The following is a 19,479-nucleotide window of genomic DNA, read 5'->3' as shown; positions in this document are numbered from 1 at the left end:
CCAAGAAAACCCTATGGAGCAGTTCTACTCTGTAACATATAAGGTTGCCATGAGTCGGAATCGACTCAACAGGAGCAGGATTTGGTTTGGTCCAGACCTCATCCCAGGCCAGTTCAATCAGAATCTCTCGGGTGGGAGCAGGTATCAGTGCTTTAAGCTTCCCAGGTGGTGATAACGTGCAACCAGGTTGACATTCACCGGATTAGATGAACTCTGGTCTCCGAAGTTCCCTTACATTTCTGTATTTGAAGTTAGTACTCTATGAACAGTACTGTCTGCAGCTGAAAGGGTTTCTCTGTAACTGATTGGGGCTTCATCTTTAGACTTAAGCTAGACTAATTATTCCCCAGTCGTGTCAATGGGTGTTCTGTGGAGAAAAGGGGAAAGTAGTGGCTTGGTGTTCAAAAAAGTACAGGAAATGTTGACTTAGAATCCCAAACTCTCAGGGTTAGAGGGACCTTGAAGATCGTCTTGTTCAGTTTTCTCACTGGTTATCAAAGTGTGGTCTCTGGACCAGCAGCACTAGCATCACTTGGGAGCTTGCTAAAAAAAAAAAGCATCACTTGGGAGCTTGCTAGAGATGCTAATTCCCAAGCTGCACTACAGACTTACTATGTCAAAACTCTGGTGGTAGGGTCCAGCCATCTGTGTATGAACAAGCCTGTTGGGTGATTCTGACGCTCAGGTTTGAGAACTGCTGGTCTGATATAGGAATTCTCCCTGTTCTTACCCTGTTTGTTAACAGAGAACTCATTAGTCTCTGGAGCAGACCATGCTGTTGTTGAAATTCTCTTCCTTCAATTCCTCAAGATGAAATCTACTTCATAGTAACTTCTGTTTCGTGGGCTCTAGTTCTGTCCTCTGGGATAACCCAGAGTAAATCCAAATCACCATCCATACTTAGAAGAATTTAAGACAGTGTTTGAGGAGTTCTGGTTTAATACCACATATGGCTGAGAGTTCCTGAGGCAGCCTTTCTCCAATTTACACTAAAATACTCAGGAATATACAGAAAAGGTAAAAACTCACATTGTCACCAAAAACTAAGACTGAGGAGCACCACCAAAAAAAAAAAAATCAAACCCATTGCAGTTGAGTAGATTCTGACTCACAGTGACCCTACAGGACAGAGTAGAACTGCCCCTACGGTTTCTAAGGAGCGCCTGGTGGATTTGAACTACTGACCTTTTGGTATTAGCTGTAGCTATTTGCCATTAAGCCACCGGAGTAATAGCAGAAGAAAATTTAGGCGAATATTTATGTCTTGAGTAGGGAAGACTATTCTGAGTCTGACACCACAGGCAAAAACTGCAAAAATTTCTAGTTTTGACTATAAATTTATAGATTTATAAAATATAAGGCCAATATGCTGTAAAAATTTAAAGTTAAATGACAAGGTAGGAAAAACTTTGAAGAAATGTGTATATATATAGATATGGATAGATAAACCAAAAAAACCCATTGCCATTGAGTTGATTCCGACTCATAGCAACCCTATAGGACAGAGTAGAACTGCCCCATGTGGTTTCCAAGGAGTGCCTGGTGGATTAGATAGAACTGCCGACCTTTTGGTTGGCAGCTGTAACTCTTAACCACTAGACCACGAGGATTTCCCTCACTAACAAGAAATCAAATTAACTTGGTACCTGTCATGGATTGAATTGTGTCCCCCCAAAAATATGTGTCAATTTTGGTAGGCCATGATTCCCAGTAGTGTGTGATTGTCCATCATTTTGTGTCATCTGATGTGATTTTCCTATGTGTTAGTAAATCCTGTCTCTATGATGTTAATGAGGCAGGATTAGAGGCAGTGATGTTAAAGTGGCAGGACTCAATCTACAAGATTAGGTTGTGTCTTAAGTCAATCTCTTTTGAGATATAAAAGAGAGATGAAAGCAGAGAGACAGGCGGACCTCATACCACCAAGAAAGTAGCACTAGGAGCAGAGTGTGTCCTTTATACTCAGGCTCCCTGCACTGAGAAGCTCCTAGACCAGGGGAAGATTGATGACAAGGACCTTTCCCCAGAGCTGACAGAGAGAGAAAGCCTTCCCCTGGAGCTGGCATCTTGAATTTGGATTCTAGGCTTCTAGACTGTGAGAGAATAAACTTCTCTTTGTTAAAGCCATCCACTTATAGTATTTCTGTTATAGCAGCACTAGATAACTAAGCCAGTACCAATCAAATAGCTAGGTTTAATAATGTTGATGAGCTATCTGGGAACTGGGCTTTTTATAGACGCTGACATGAGAGTTAAGAGTTAATCCCTACAATCTTTCAGGAGGGCAGTTTAGCAACATGTATCAAAGCTTTAAAATTTTGCATGACGTTTAATCCAGTAGACCACTAGACACTGATCCTAAAGAAATATTCATGAATGTGTGCAAAGATTTTGGCAATGAGGATACTGATTGCAGCTTTGTTTGTAATGATAAAACCCATTGCCGTAGATTCTGACTCATAGCAATGCTATGGAACAGAGCAGAACTGCCCCATAGGGTTTCCAAGAAGCGGCTGGTGGATTTGAACTCCCGACCTTTTGGTTAGCAGTGAAACGCTTAACCACTGCACCACCAGGGCTCCTTTGTAATAATAAACACTTGGAAATAAGTATCCAAAAAGAAAAGACAAGCGGAAATATTATGGCAAAGATACACAATGGAATATGACACAGCTATTAAAATGATATTGGACACGGAAACGTAGTGGTGTGGAAGAATTTTCCCTCCATATGAATAAGTGACAAAAAATAGGTTACAAAATAGGATGTACAATGTGATGGGCAAGAAATGACCAAATTAAAAAGCTATCACCACCTCTCTATGTCTTCCTTCTCAAATGGACCATTCTTGATTCCTTCAACCATTTGTCCTTGAAAGCTGAACAAATTTTCTGAACCCAGAGTTCAGAAGCCTCGGGGACCATCCTGAAACATACTCATGTGACATGGGTTCTACTTCCCGTTCTGTCTTGCTTAGTCTTGTTAAATGTGCTCTGGTTTAGCAATGAATGATCTCTTTAAAGCCTAGGTCTGGCTGGCAACTTTCTGTTTCCAGAGACACCACGGGGACAATGAACAACATTGCCAAGGTGATGCACCTTCACTAGGTAGGCAGAATGGGGAAGGCACTCCACCCAGAGAAAAAAAGAACATGCAAAGGCACAGAGAGGAGAAACCTTCTGGTATGTTCAGGGAATGGTGAGCAATTCCATGTGGCTGGAGCCTATCTGGAGTGATGAGGAGACCTGGAGGGAACAGCCCATAAAGTGGAAAGGTGAACCAAAACCAAAACGCTGCCCTCGAATTGATTCCAACTCGTAGCGACCCTACAGGACAGAGTAGAATTGTCCCAAGGGGTGTCCAGGGCTGTAATCTTTAGGGAAGTAGACTGCCACATCTTTCTCCTTTGGAGAGGCTGGTGGGCTCAAACTGGAGACCTTTTGGCTAGCAGCCGAGCACTTTAACCACTGTGGCACCAGCCTCCTTAGTGAAAAAACTGTAACCTGTTGCCGTCGAGTTGATTCCGACTCATAGCAACCCTATAGGACAGAGTTGAACTGCCCCATAGTTTCCAAGGAGTGGCTGGTGGATTTGAACTGGCGACCTTTTGATTAGCAGCTGAAGCACTTAACTACTACGCCACCAGGGTTTCCAGTTTAGTGGAAAAGCAGGCCTTTCTAAATCAAGCTTTTTTTCCCTACCCTTTGCACATCTGAGGCTGATGAATGGCACGTTGAGATCTCTGTTTCAGAAACAGCCCTGCAGCAGTTGCACCCTGCAAGTAGGGGGAGGTTTAAGCAAAGAGTATATGTTTGATGACCTTCTAAAATTTTACAATCAGATTTCTTGATGCTTTGCTATTTAAATGGTTTCTTCTGGCACCTTCTCTATTAATGACACAAAAGAGGATTTACTGGTGGCTCCAAAGAATAATGGGACCTTGAACCCAACCCATGCAAAAAGAAGGCTGTCCTATCTCCTGCTGTCATCCATTCATGTTTTCCTGACCTTGGGCTTGGACAGCTCTGAGGAGGTGGGCACCAGTCCCAGAGAAGGGCGGTGCTCTGGGCACAGCCTCCCCCAGCTTGCTGCTCTGCTTTGGAGGCCCTGAACCCTTTCAGCAGCCTCTCAGATGCTGGCCCTGGTGTCTTTGTCTGTGTCTGAAGGGCTGAAGTGGGTCCACTGCGGCGAGGCTGCTGCAGGTAGGATCTGAGCAGGAAGAACTGTGAGGCTTCTGTGAGGTGAATATGTGTTTGAAGTAACTTAGAATGTAACCAAAAATGTAATTAGGTAATTTCTGTTGTTGTTTTGAAAGAAAAAATTCAGAACCTGTGACTCTTGTTCACAACAAGCACATGCCTGGATGCAGTCATTTTGAGTTTATGGAAAATGTGGTCAGCCCCATAAATTAGGACTGAGGAATCCTCAGAGTCATAACCATGCAAGCTACGCAGGTCTGTAGTGAGTCTCCCAAAGTTATGCAAAAGAAATGGAATAAACATGTAGACAAAGCTACAACACAGTCCCACATGCCTTGGGAATCATGTCCCAAGTAGCCAGAAGGCAGTTTTGAATCCCATTCCCACCTAATCTGTGACCTTTCTGTAGAGTTTCTTGTGTCCACCAAGATGTCTACATGACCATGAGGGCACAGCTCTCTGCATCTATTTCTACCAGTTATCTTAAAATTTTAGCAAGATTTCTGTAAAGGCAAGTCCATTTAAAAATAGACTACCAGTACTCATTGCTGCTGATTCCGGCTCATAGCGAGCCTGCAGGACAGAGTAGAGCTCCCCCATAGGGTTTCCAAGGAGCGCCTAGTGGATTCGAACTGCAAGCTGTTATGCAAGCTTTTGGTTAACAGCCGTAGCACTTAACCACTACACCACCAGGGCTTCCAAGTAGACTAGACAATCATAATTTGTGAGAGCACTGAAAGTATGTTCCAATGTATCCTAATTCTTAGACATCTTGTGAAAAACAAACAAAAAAGAGTTGCCATCGAGTCAATTCTGACTCTTGGTGACGCCACGTGTGTCAGCATACAGTTGTGCTCCATAGGGTTTGTGTCAGCGTACAGTTGTGCTCCATAGGGTTTTCAATGGCTGATTTTTCAAAAGTAGGTCTCCAGGCCTTCCTCTGAGGCATCTCTGGGTGGACCCAAACCTCCAACTCATCGGTTAGCAGCCAATTTTGTTAACTGTTTGTACCACCCAGGGACCAGACCTCCTGTACCTCAAAGCTACTGTTTCATGAGTCTGGAGAATTTAAGTTCAAGGAGGCACTGTGCTTCTTAAAAGCACAAGGAATATCTTCAAGATGTCAATACAAACTTTCATTCAGAATTTGTAAGTAAGAGGGTCAATTTAGGTACTATTTGTTAGAGGAACTTCTATCAGTTTTCATTCTATTGTTCTTGGATTTGTATAACTGGCCTCTCCCCTGCCCCCAAACAGTGTTGGTTCTTGCATCTTGTAAATAACAGAATTTCTTTCTATCCTTCCTCTTTCCAACACCCTTCCCCCTCCTCAGGTTGACCCAGTTTATGAACTTATTTCTGCCAAATTAGTCAGCAGAGAATGGAATGGTAACATACTTTTATCAGAGATGTTTTTCAATTGTCCTGAAAAAAAAAAAAAAAAAGGAGGGGGGCTTGTACACTGTACCCACATATTGTCACAAAAAATAGTACTGCCAAACCCTAGTTTGGGTACCTTAATTGTTTTTATTAGCCTGTGAGATGAATCTCATTCATGTTAAAAGAATTTCTTTCATTTTCTCACAGAAAACAGACGTAGCGCTTATAAGGCCAAACACCATCCCGAGTTCAAACTTGATGGCTGACACTCATTTCTGTTAACTGAAGAGTTCTTACTTTAAAATTTGCCATAAAAGTGCATGTATGATGCCTCACCCAGACAAAGACACAGATTTCATATGCCTGAGGACCCCGTTGACCCAGCATTTATGGGTCCTGGTTTCTTGGCGTACTTGCCTGTTGTCTGCCACGACTTGGAGCAGGAATGGCGAGTTGGACAGTAACTTGCATGACTATAAAACATTAGGCCAAAGTCCCCTTAGCCACAAACCACCCCTTGTCAAGAAAATGGAGTGGCAAAGACCTGCCTATCAGCCTTGGCTCTAGTGTTTTATTAGTTGCACCATGTTGACGCCAGCGTGGGCAGGGAACAGATGTGGCTATATTTGGTACGCATGGACTGCAATATGGTTTGAATTTTTGCATCAGCTGTCCACAGACAGCAAAACAAAACAAAACAAAAACTAAGTATCTCATCATAATAATATTTGTCCTTGATGGAGAGTTACTATGTGTCAAATACTGCTATGAAGTAGTTATTATCATCTGCTTTACAGGGATGAGGTTGGGAGGGCTTCAATGACGTGCCTGAACTTTTCCAGCCAGGAAGGAAGTGGTGGGGGCGGGGCGGGAAGGGTGAGATTCAAATCTGCCTGATTTGAAAGGCGTTCAAATGAGACCCCTTTAATCTGCTTTGGGTATATGTGCCTGATTCTCAGAGGAGCAGTTGGAAGATGCATGTTGCTGATGGTTGAGGGAGACTTTGGTATCAAGCTTTGTTCTTGTGGAAAAAAGGAAGAGCCTAGCCCTTTATAGTAAGAAAGAGCAATGGGTTTGATTTCAGCAGAACTGAGGTTGTTCTCATCTTTGCTACTTAACATCTGAACCAGAACAAATTATTCAACTTCCCTTGTCCTCTGTTTCCTCATTCACGAAATGAAGATTTGGGCTACATGGTCTCCAAGGCATCTGTTGGCTCCATCTTCGCTAGCCCCTCCAGGCTTGAAGATGCTCCAAACTTGGTCCTGCCAGATTCTGGGCAGATGCTCCCTAGGTAGAAGATTCCCTGGTGGTGCTGGGTCAGTTGAGCCCAACACCTGCTGGAAGGTGATGAGAGTTTTCTACGGTCCCTTATTCACTTGTCTCATCCTTAGGGGGCCGGTGCTCTGCTTCTCACCACTGGCCAGTGTATCGAGGACCAGCCAATCTCCCTCCCGAGACTGCCCTACAAGTCAGCCCTGCTTCATCTACTCACTTTACCTATAAATGAAGATGCTTAAGTCCTAGGGAGTTAAAGCCGACATATTTCTGTCAAAAGTCCTTTGCAGAAAAATAAGTCACAACTCAAGGTCTTGTAGAAGTCAGAATTTTGCAAAATATTACCTGATTTCTCACCACACGAAATAATATGTGAGTCTGTGTATCTGGAATTATTCTAGCTCTAATGAACAAAGACAAAGGGAGAGAGAAAAAGAACGTGTGTGTATGTGCGCATGCATGACACCATGCACCAGTCCTACCGTGTCTCCTGGCTGTGGACGCATCACAGACACACGATCATATCCTTTCCTTAGCAGGACCCATAAGGCATCGAGTTTTCCCTGAAATAAAACAAATGCATCAAGATTACACATGAAACCAGGCCAGTGGTCAGCACAGGCGTGTAGAACCTTCCGTGCTTCTCCGGTCATGGGAACGACACTGTCCTAGCAATGTGGTGTGACAGGAGGAGTCCTCTTCTGTCCCCCAAGTTCATAATGTGGGCTTTATGACTGTAGCAGGAGAGGAGAGACACATAGCAGAGAACCTTGGAAGCTCGTGAAAAATACGCCCTGAAAGCTGGTACAGCCCCAAATTTGGAAACGCGGAGAAGCTCATTCAGGAGCTTGGCTTTTTCCCTTCTCACATGTCTGGGCATATTCTCACACCACAAGTTAATCTTTTTAATTCTCACTAAAGATTTTTCTTCCAGTTGGTGGCTAGAATTCATAAATGACAACAATGATGACAACTTCGGGAAAGAAGGCGAAGACTAAGATCAATTAAAGGCCTCTGGGATGTAGATTCCTGGCCATCTTCGAGGCTCATTCACCAACTACAAGTTGGTCAGGAACCACAGCCTCTCTACACACATTTTGTGCCTCAACGAAGTGACAGTTACCCAAATCAAAGACTTCGGGGTGGTAGATAGTTGACTGAAACCAAGAAGAGTGACTCTGTGAGTGCCAAGAATTCCACAGTATGTGGTAACGAAAATACCCAAACCAGTCGTTGAGTTGATTCCAGCTCATGACAACCCTTCGTGTGTTGGAGTAGGACTGTGTTCCATAGAGTTTTCAATGGCTAATTTTTCGAAAATAGATGGCCAGACCTTTCTTCCAGGGTGCCTCTGGGTGATCTGAACTGCCAATGTTTCAGTTAGTAGCTGTGCTCTTAACCATTTACACCACCCAGGGGCTCCACAGTGTGTAATAAAGGTGGTCTGATGCCTTCGGCCATTCTAACTCCCAAGACATGCTGAATGGAGGCTGGTTTCTCCTACTGGAGACAATTTTACTGAAAGAAAAATGACACCTATTTAGCTTATTTCTTAGTATCAACTCTGGGAGGTGAGTCTGTCGATAAGCAGGAGTTACCTTTACTTTGCCTTATTTTTCTTCATAGCCTTGTGGTTGGCAGAATAATGGCCCCGAGGGGTGGATTAACTCGTAAGCAAGGTAGACACAGGCTTACAGCAAGCAAGGTACGCATGGGCTTAACTGTGTTTACTTAGGGCCCCTAATCTTTAGTGCACAATTTCACATGAGTTCTTTGATGTGGTGAAAAACAGGTGAAATTGTGCACTACAGATTAGTAAGTAAGCGCAAGTAAGCCCGTGAGTACCTTGCTTATTGGGTAATCCGACCCTGACACTGGTCCTCCTGATGCCCACGTCCTAATCCCCAGAGCCTGAGAATATGTTACCTTGCATGCCAAAAGGGATTTGTGGATAAGTTAAAGATCTTGCAATGGGGAGCTTCTCCTGGATTATTCAGGTGGGCCCTAAATGTAATCAAATCACTTATCATAAGAGGGACACGAAGGGCCAGGGTCAGAGGACAGGTGACAGGAGAATCAGGGTGACAGTGATTCGATGTGAGAAGGACTCAACCCTCTATTATTGGCTTTGGAGATGGAATGGGGCCATGAGTCAAGAAATGGGAGCAGCCTCTAGACTTTGGAAAAAGGCAAGGAAAGGGATTCTCTCCTAGAGTCTCCATAAGGCATGCAGCGGGCTGACATCTTGACTTTAAACCAGTGAGACCCACTTTGGGGTTCTTACCTCCAGAACTGTAAGATAATACATCCGTGTTGTTTTAACTCACTAAGTCGACGGTAATTTGTTATAGCAGTAATAGGAAATGAATACAGCCCTTATCACTCTCTGGCATTTTCTATGTTTATTTGCTTATCATCTGTCTCCACCGCTGGAATGCCAGCTCCATACAAGCAGAGGTGTGCTTGGTTTTGTTCACTGCTGTATGCCCAGACCACAGGGCAGCACTTTGTGTTCAGTAAACATTTGTTGGATGAGTGAATATTCGGTGCTACTATGTGCTAGGCCGGTGCTTTTACATGTGTTATCCTTCCATCCAACAGTCCCAAAGGTTACGGAGAGGAAATGGAGAGTCAGAAAGGTCAAGTAATTTTCCAAGGTCACACAGCTTATAAATTGGAGACACGTGATTGGAATTTGCGTCTGCCTAATTCCAAAGTTCATATACTTCCTATTACAGAGATGCTGCAGATGCTCTTGGCTGGAGCACTTTAACTCCTTTTGAACACAGTTTCTAAGCTCTGTGTGGCAATGCTTGAAGCCATTATGAAATCAACTTCGTGTGTTAGGACCATAATTTATAAGAAATGAAAGAGAATAAAAAAAGAAAATATTAAAGTTAATTACATATGACAAGGATAAATATTACTCTCTGAAAAATTTGTTTCAGTTAGATGTGTGTGTGTGAGAGAGAGAGAAATAAGGAAGGAGGGAGAGAAAGAGCCTGTGACAGCGTGAACAAGCCTGGGCGAGAACATGGGTATAGACTGGGTGGAAATGCAAAATGTGTCTCTACTGGGGACACAATCAGGAATGTTTGAAAACACTGCTCTGGAAAGTGTCTTTGAATGATAAAGCTAGAAAGCTGGGGGAAGTCCAGAGAGCTCCAGTTACTTGTCTCAAAGCTTTTTTTTTTGTGGAAGCGTTAACTTAAGAAAATCATCTCTAAGATTTCATGTTCTGGAATTGTTATTTTCCGGTGGATTACATATAGTTACACAAGTGTGTTCTTGAACATTTATCAAACATTGTCTGAGTTCTTGTGGGCTATACTCTGTCTTGCTAAAGTGTACTGTTTCTTCTCATCTCTTTTGGCAAGGAATTTACAAAAGCTTTTAAAAATATTTTGAAACGACTTGAGAGCGCTGGATAGAATGGCTGCTGTGTTCAGCATGGTTTTCTGCATTAAACCATTTCGGTCATCAGTTAAACGTTTTCCTTTAAGGTTCCTTGGGATAAGCATTTCTATTTCAGAATATGTTGTTGTCAGGCATTGAGTTAGTTCCAACTCATAGCGACTCTATGTACAATAGAATGGAACACTGCCCAATTCTGCGCCATCCTCACAATTGGTGCTATGGTTCAGCCCATTGTTGCAGTCACTGTGTCGATCCATCTTGTTGAAGGTCTTCCTCTTTTTGCTGACCCTCTACTTTACCAAGCATGATGTCCTTCTTCAAGGACTGGTCCCTTCTGATAACATGTCCAAAGTATGTGAGACATAGTCTCGCTATCCTCGCTTCTAAAGAGCATTCTGGGTGTACTTCTTCCAAGACAGATTTGTTCGTTCTTCTGGCAGTCCATGGTATATTCAACATTCTTCGCCAACATCACAATTCAAAGGCATCAATTCTTCTTTGGTCTTACTTATTCATCATTCAGCTATTGTGTGCATATGAGGGTGTTGAAAATACCATGGCTGGGGTCAGGCGCACCCTAGTCCTCAAAGCGCTATCTTTGCTTTTGGGCACTTTTAAGTGGACTTTTGCAGCAGATTTGTCCAATGTTATACATCGTTTGATTTCTTGACCACTGCTTCAAAAAAAAACAAAAAACAAAAAAAGGCATTTGTCCAGGAAATCCGCCTGGTTATATCCTATCTTCCTCCTTTCAGGATATAACTAGGGGAATTTCCTGGACAAACGCCTCTATTTCTTTCCCCCTTTTTTCAGGGAAGGCCAGTATTTGATTGTGTAAATCAGCCCACCCACAATGCTCTGCATGCTAGTCACTCAACTCCATGACAACTGAGGTGCAATGAGATGGGGCTGGAAGAAGGCAATCTGGCTCTTGAAAAAGTGCATTAATAAACCCCACAGAAATTGAAAGCTACACACATTGCAGAAGAGCAGAGACCACCTAACCTGTTGCCGTCGAGTCAACTCATAGCAACCCTATTGGACAGAGTGAGAGCTGTCTCCATAGAGTTTCCAAGGCTGTAATTTTTACGGAAGTAGGCTGCCACATCTTTCTCCTGTGGAGTGGCTAGTGAGCTCGAACCACTGATCTCCTGGCTAGCGGCTGAGTGCTTAACCACTGTGCAACCCCTTAAGAAATCACCTAGATGTACCATAATAGGAGAATGGTAGTACATTCATTTCTCTGTGGTAACAGGGCAAAATAAAATGCTTAAATGCAAAGTGACTGGAGTCAGACTGTCCCAGTCCAAATTCTGGGTCTGTCCCTCGCTGGCTCACGGTCTTTTACAAGTTGTTTCATCTCCCTAGGCTTTATTTTTCTCATCTTTAAAATGGAGATAATAATGATGTCTAAAGACTTTTTTATAAAGTTTAAAATTAGATATTGAAGGTAAGCACGTGTCTCATAGTAAGTACTCACTAAATGTTATCTATGATCGTGGTGTCCACGAAAGCAGGAGTCAAGAAATCGAACAACATAGTACATTGGGCAAATCTGCTGCAAAAGACCTCTTTGAAGTTCTAAAAATCAAAAATGTCAGATGTCGCTTTGATGCTAAGTTGTACCTGACCCAAGCCATGGTCTTTTCAATCACCTCATGTTGTTGTTGTTATGTGCTGTCCAGTTGCTTCCGACTCATATCGACCCTGTGTACAACAGAATGAAACACTGCCTGGGCCTTTGCCATCCTCACAATTGGTGTTATGCTTGAGTCCATTGTTATAGCCACTGTGTCAAGCCATCTCATTGAGGGTCTTCCTCTTTTTTGCTTACCCCCTACTTTACCAAAGATGATGTTCTTCTCCAGGGGCTGATCCCTCCTGATAACATGTCCAAAGTATGTGAGACATAGTCTTGCTATCCTTGCTTCTAAGGAGCTGTATTTCTTCCAAGACAGATTTGTTCATTCTTTTGGCAGTCCATGGCGTATTCAATATTCTTTGCCAACAACATAATTCAAAGACGTCAATTCTTCTTTGGTCTTCCTTATTCACTGTCCAGCTTTTGCATGCATAGGAGGCGACTGAAAACACCATGGCTTGGGTCAGGCACATCTTAGCCTTCAAGGTGACATCCTTGCTTTTTAACTCTTTAAAGAGGTCTTTTGCAGCAGATTTGCCCAATGCAATGCATTGCTTGATTTCTTGACTGTTGCTTCCACGGATGTTTATTGTGGATCCAAGTAAAATGAAATCCTTGACAACTTCAATCTTTTCTCCGTTTATCATGATGTGGCTTATTGGTCCAGTTGTGAGGATTTTTGTTTTCTTTATGTTGAGGTGTAATCCATACTGAAGGCTGTATTCTTCGATCTTCATCAGGAAATGCTTCAATTCCTCTTCGCTTTCAGCAAGGTTATGTCATCTGCATATCGTAGGTTAATGATGCCATCAATCCTGATGCCACATTTTTCTTCATATAGTTCAGCTTCTCAGATTATTTGGTCAGAATATAGATCAAATAGGTATGGTGAAAGGGCGCAACCCTGACACACACCTTTCTTGATTTTAAACCGTGCAGTTTCCCCTTGCTCTTATGAACAAATGACAGCCTCTTGGCCTAGGTATGGGTTCTGCATGAGCACAATTAAATGTTCTTGAATTCCCATTCTTCGCAATGTTGTCCGTAATTTGTTATGATCCACAGTCGAATGCCTCTGCATATATATATTTTATATATATATATATAAAATATATATATATTTATATATATATATTTATATATATATATTTATATATATATATATTTATATATATGTACACACACATATATAGCCCTGGTGGCACAGTGGTTAAGAACTATAGCTGCTAACCAAAAGGTCTGCAGTTCAAATCCACCAGCTGCTCCTTGGAAACCCTACAGGGCAGTTCTACTCTGTCTTATAGGGTGATTCCAACTCGTGGTGACCTCACGTATGTCAGAGTAGAACTGTGCTCTGTTAGGTTTTCAGTGGCTGATTTTTCTTCCAAGGTGCCTCTGAGTGAACTCAAACCTCCAACGTTTCGGTTAGCAGCCTAGTGCTTAACCATTTGTGCAAAGCTAGTGGGTTTATTCATAACATCCCTTGGGGCCAGAAGAGCTTCACGGAATTTTTCCAACCAGTTCCGGCCTTTATCTAAAATCTGGGAAGGAGTTGTCTTAGTTGACTCCCGTTTAATGATCTCAGACTTGGGTGTCCATCACACAAAAGCCACAGAATGCATTGCTGGTCCTCACTCCCAGGCTCAACTCTGAACTGCTTCTGTGAAGCTAAAACAAAGCCTTCTCTGCAAACCCAGAAACCCTGCAATGGGGCTTATTAACTGACATTTAAAAAATAGCTGTCACTCAAACTTGACACATCTCAGTATAAACTGAGAAATCTACCAATTCCAGGATCCCAAACAGTATCTCAGCCTCAGAGGAACCTCCAATCCACAAAGGCAGACAAACGGGAAGTTCTCTGTAAACTCTAGCTTTTGTTTCTTTATAAACAATGAAGCTGTGACGGGAATGTTTATGCAGCTGCCATTTAAAGCATCCTGCTACTTGGGTGTTTGTGGCTGTCTCCTCTTCTCTCCTTTTTTTGGGCCAGGCAGTGGCTACATCTTTTTTTCGTCTGTGCTGTAGTCTTAGCTAGTTGGAAGTTGGTCAGAAGTTGAGAATTTTCATGCCTCGAAATATATGGTAAACAGTCTGACTAGTGTCTCCCCTCCGATGAACTAAATTAATGCGTAAAAAGTTGCAAACTCTCTCCTCCCACACACACACAGAGGGTGATTTTTTTTTTTTTTTCCTTTGGGTCTTAAAAAAAAGCTTGGAATCATTCTAAAATGTAGTCGGAAAGGGACAGAGTCTGTCCAACATCAGCAGAACATCTGACAACACTTAACGCTTGGTATGTCTTCCTGGGCTGCATCCAGCTACATCCAGGGCAGCTCCGTGACCAAATGCTTCCTGACGACAAGGTCAAGGTGTTTAAAGCCAAGGACGACAGGTTGGCCTGGCAGGGAGGTAAAATGAAGACCACCAGTCTCCTAGGCCCCGCACACAGTGCAGGCTGAGCCTACCCACTCAGTCTGGCTCTTTTGCAGAGAATGGCCTGTCTGGCAAGCTGGGGTCTGGCTTTTGTCCTTTGGCTGTCATTTCTTGTCATTTTCAGTCACATGGAGGAGCTACTGGAGAAGGAGAAAAATGGTTTCTCTAAAGCCTGCAAGCCTTCCAACAGACCTGAAACCAGTTCTGGTTTTTCATATCTGGTGACCATCGGGGCATTACTTAACTTGTCTGACATGGTCAGCTCTGGTTTAATGAGAAGCATGGGGTGCTATAAATTCACCGAGTGGAAACTGAGCAAAGGAAAATTCATGAGCCTGGAATGAGGAAGGGGTGATATGTGGTCAGTGTGGTCAGTGCCTTCATTAGCCTGGAGGACTGTGGAAAGGAGCCTCACTGTGGACCCCTCCCCTTGGTGAGTGAGTTCTCACAGGGCTGCCTAGCAACTGTGCTTCCTGCTTCCCTTCTTCTTGAAGCGACCACGGATGCATGAGAAAGTGAGCCAAGGCAAGGCATTTAAATACGTGCTTAATTATGGCCACTCTCACTAGGGAACTAGGGATCTTCCAGTATCTCCCAGACGTTCTGTACCAGGTGGGTGTGTTGTCACATTTTATAGTGCCAGTTCTAGTACCAGTTGCTGTTGAAGTGATCCTGACTCATGACAATCCCCTGTGTGTCAGAGTAGAACTGTACTCCATAGGGTTTTCAGTGGCTGGTTTTTCGGAAGTAGATGGCTCCCGTTTTAGAGTGGGGATAGGAGGGAGCACAGAGTGGACTGGTTGTTCTCCATAAGCTCCCTGCCCCTGTCATTCTCTGTGCTTCTCTATACCTTGAAAGGCTGACCTCTACGCATAGCTTCATCCAGCTTCCTGATGGGTTTGGTCAATCAGTAGCATGAGCAGGAGATGAGAGGACAAAATGAGGGAGAGGCCAGGTTATTTGCTCCTCCTGCTCCCTCCCTGCCCTCTGGCAGCCACTGCATGCCTCTGAGAGGGGGAGGGGGCCAGCACACTTTTTCTGTAAAGGGCCAGAGAATAAATATTTTAAATTTTGCAGGCTTAAAATGCCAAGGGGTAAAATCGAGGATATGAACAGTTCCGTTCCTAAGTCTGTCTTTAAGTTGAATTTGTATGTAAGTTGGAACAGTTAGGTATGGTTCATATCTAACGTTGGTTAGTCAAATGTTTGTCTTATATAGTGTACCTTTTTATGCATAAAAAAATTAAAGAAACATTTCCAGATACACTAAAACATCTTTAGCGTAATAATGCAGTAATAATAATAATGTTTTGATGCGTGTCAAAAAGTAGTGCCTGTCGTTATGAACCATTGTATATACCTCAAATTTTTAAAATGATAGGCTTTGCAAGGGTTGGTTTGTTACTATGGGTTGTACGTAAGTTGCATGTTCATAACCCGGGGACTGCCGGTATTATGCAGGTACTTATATAACCATTTGAAATACACCATGGACTGCCAGAAGAATGAACAAATCTGTTTTGGAAGAAGTACAGCTAGAATGTTCCTTAGAAGCAAGGATGGCGAAAGCTTGTCTCACGTACTTTGGTCAAGTTATCAGGAGGGATTGGTCCCCGGATAAGGGTATCATGCTCGGTAAAGTTGAGGGTCAGTGAAACAAAAGGAAGACCCTCAGCGAGATGGACTGACACAGTGGCTGCAACAATGGGCTCAAACATAGCAATGATTGTGAGAATGGCACAGGACCGAGCAGCGTTTCATTCAGTTGTACATAAGGTCACTGTGAGTTGGAACCAACTTGATGGCACCTAACAACGACAACAACAGCAAAGACAACAACTTACACAACCATCTGAAACGTAACCATTTAAAAACATAAAAACCATTCTTAGCTTGTGGGCCATAGAATAGAAAAAGAGGCAGCGGGGTGATGGCTAGAGCTTCCGTTGGGTGGCCGTTTCTCCAGGATTCCAGCTCAGTGGCTCCATTCACACCCTTTTTCTCCTGGCCCTGTAGGCCCAGGTTGGTAACAGCTCCTGCTGTTGTGAAGTCTTGAGTAGCTCTTAACCCTAACCATGCCTCTGTAAATTCTTCATTCAACTGCCAGTTCAACACTTTTGAGTGTGCCTTCTGTTTCCATTCAGGACCCTGACTAATCTAGGGAGAGAGGCCTGTAAAGGGGAGCGGAGTCTATGGTACCACGTGAGGCTAAAATGTTTTGTTCAAAGCCCAGCGAAAGTTCAGAGGCATTGTGGGCTCATAAGGCAGCACACACCATGTTAAACACTATGAATGCCGAAACTCTAGCAGTATAGTCTGCCTTTCTTCTTCTGAAGAAAAGGTATTCCTTACTTCTTTTCAATTCCAATTTGTGCTTCTATTCTCAAATTTCTTTGTTCTTGTCCTTCCCTCACCTATCCAGCAAAGATACTCTTTTAAGATTGCCTCTTTTTCTCTCCTCTGTCCTCAAAGAGATGGCAAGAAGAATGCCACCTTCTTTGGACTTAGAGTACCACAACGGTCTGTGTGGGTCCTAGGAGAGAGTCTATCCAGCATTGTACTCTGGGGTGGTGTCATAATTACATTGTATGACTCAGCTCTTTAACAAGAGATGGTGGAGTCCCTATTCTGTCCAGGTACAATGATGTGAATTGAGGATTCAAAGAACTGGACATAGGTGGTGCATCCAGGGGCCAAATCTGATTAGGAGAACACCTATAAACATGAATAATCACACCAATGAGTTCTTTACGCATCTGCCGCCTAACTGAGTAACTGCTGGCATTGGCAGCTCTACCAGGCAAAGGCAACAAGGGAGTCCCGTAGAGATGCTTAGCAAAGCCACCGCATCGGCTTGGCCTTCTCGGCGATTCCTTGCGATGCAGATTTCAACCACTGCACATTAATCCAGCAGTTGTGTTTGTGGTGAAAATGGATCCAATACGAAATCTAATGTGGGTCTTCTCATTGAGACTCCTGACAAATCACTGAGTATGACCTGGGCCCTTCTGCCTATGGTAACAATCCAGGTGCCACGGTTCCTGCCATCAGGGAGCCTCCCATGGAATGCTGCTGGAATCTGCAGTGACAACTTCTATTTGAAAGCAGGCATGTCCGATGCCCTCTTCAAAGGAAGACAGAAAACAGTCCAGAAGCTAAGCGAAGAGAATGTCAACAGTGACCCAAGCGACCAAAATATGAAGGCGATAAAGACCAAGAGTGGTCCAGAGCTGGGGCTGGAAAGAGCTGACCTCAGGAAACAGCTTAACCCAGTGGTTCTCAAACTTCAGCAAGCATCAGTATCACCTGGAGGGCTTGTTAAAACCCAGATGGCTGGGCCCCTAGCCTGGGGTATCTGATTCAGAAGGCCTGAGAATTGGCATTTCTCACATGTTCCCAGGTGGTGCTGACGCTGTTAATCCTGGGCCACACTTTGAACCAGTGGTTTTAACACAAGACCTGAGGAGGGAGGTCGAGGGTAGGCGCTGGGGAGCAAGTGGTAAGTGGGGCAGCAGAGGAGTGAAACTCTTGCTTAGGGGGTCTGCATGTGAAATTTGACAAATTGGGGATAAAAGGAGTTTTACCTGACAAGAAAAAGTGAGCAAGTTGTGAGTGCCAGACTGCTTTTGGTGGTCTTTTGTGACACTGTGAGTTATTAGGTTTGAAGCGGTGACTGGAATTTGTATTTTTTAAGCTCTCCCAGGTAGTTCTGAGACTCAGCCAGGTTTGGGAACCTCCGTATACTTAGTATCCGGCAGTGCCTAGTATATAGTAGTACACGACGGATACTCATTGAATTGATGCTAATTCCAAGTGGGAGTTGAGAATGTTAGGTTTCTAAATGTGTTTGCCCATATGCCTATTTATTTCATAAAACTCGGTCCTAAACCTCCCAATCGTAAAGGAATAACATGGTCTCAAGCAGAAAAACTGGATTCTGCAAATAGAATTAATGTTCTTTCGAAGTCCAAGATTAGAGAAATGAAAACCTGGCTGTAACCAAAGATGTTGTATTAGTCACAAGGTACAGATTCTGGGGAAAAGGAATAGAAAATCCCTTTTCTTATTCATCTCTGAGATTCTACTTGGCTCCTTCCTGTCTGTGCATGCATGCACGCCACTGTGTGTTCCACATTAGAAAATAACAAGAAGCAAACAGCTGATGCTAGTCAGGCAAGCTGCATTTCGCCCACATCTTTCCAGAGTTCAATCCATTGCTCCAGGGGCAGCTTATCTTAGACAAGAATCTCAGTGCTTTAAACACTGCACACCAAGATGGAAATGCACGGCTGTTAGTGTGAGCATGGGCTAGCTTGACTTTGAGAAGACATCTACCAATAAGGTTTCACTCTACTGATCTGAAATAGTATTTTTTTTTTTTTTTCTGATTTTCAAAGCATAAGGTTGTTCTAAAATTAACAAATAACTCAGGGAAATGATGAATGTTATTTTTATTGGAATTGGAAGAGGTGCTTGTGTTCTTGTGTATGGGTGGCGGAGGGGGGGGATGAGAACCTACTCTTATATTGAGTCTTTATTTGAGGCCTTGGAATTGGCTCAATTCTGCTTGCTTAGAGCTGGAGGCTGAAGTCCTGAGTTGGGGCCTTGGATTCCAGAACTAGGCAGAGCAAGGATTTCCCCATCTCAGTTTCCTCCCCTATGAAATGAAGGCGTGGGGGACATTATGTCTAGGGTCTTTTCTAGCTCTCTCCGACAATTGTTGTAATGCAGATGTTTCTAGGGAAGGCCAAAGTGCGAGGGTGTTGGATGAGTCACATAAATTTAAAGACATTTGCACCCAAGGGGAATAGAAAAGAGGGCTTCAGGAAGTAATAACTGCCTCTCATGCTGCAAGCTTTCCAATGAGCAAAGAAGGTTTTAAGCTATGGAGGTGTGGAGGGAAGGGAAATGGAGCAAAAAGAGGATTGATTTGCTCACAGCCAGGAAGAGTGAGCCTAGACTCAAGGCCAGCACAATGCTCCCCAGGTCCCCCACGGTTCCTGCTGTGTCCTGATACACAGACAGGAGGCTCGGGGAAAGGGGGATGGGCTTATGTTTTGGTGAGAGGAATAAAGGCATCAAGGAGAACCCTGCCCCTTTCGTGAGGTAGTGGAAATGCCTACAAACT

General features: G+C 43.5%; 1 protein-coding gene across 1 annotated transcript in view; it reads right to left on the bottom strand.

The window, feature by feature from the left end:
• ANTXR1 (ANTXR cell adhesion molecule 1) overlaps window positions 1-19,479 on the bottom strand; it is a 274,861-nt gene that overhangs the window by 66,272 nt on the left and 189,110 nt on the right. The window contains exon 17 of the mRNA XM_003413659.4: window positions 7,339-7,419. Within this exon, the coding sequence (XP_003413707.2) occupies window positions 7,339-7,419 (81 nt within the window). The remainder of the gene's footprint in view (window positions 1-7,338; window positions 7,420-19,479) is intronic.

This window comes from Loxodonta africana, chromosome 15 (assembly GCF_030014295.1).
Source record: "Loxodonta africana isolate mLoxAfr1 chromosome 15, mLoxAfr1.hap2, whole genome shotgun sequence".
NCBI lineage: Eukaryota > Metazoa > Chordata > Mammalia > Proboscidea > Elephantidae > Loxodonta > Loxodonta africana.
Note: the sequence above shows the minus strand (reverse complement) of the source record. Positions and strands in the feature narration are given on the sequence as shown.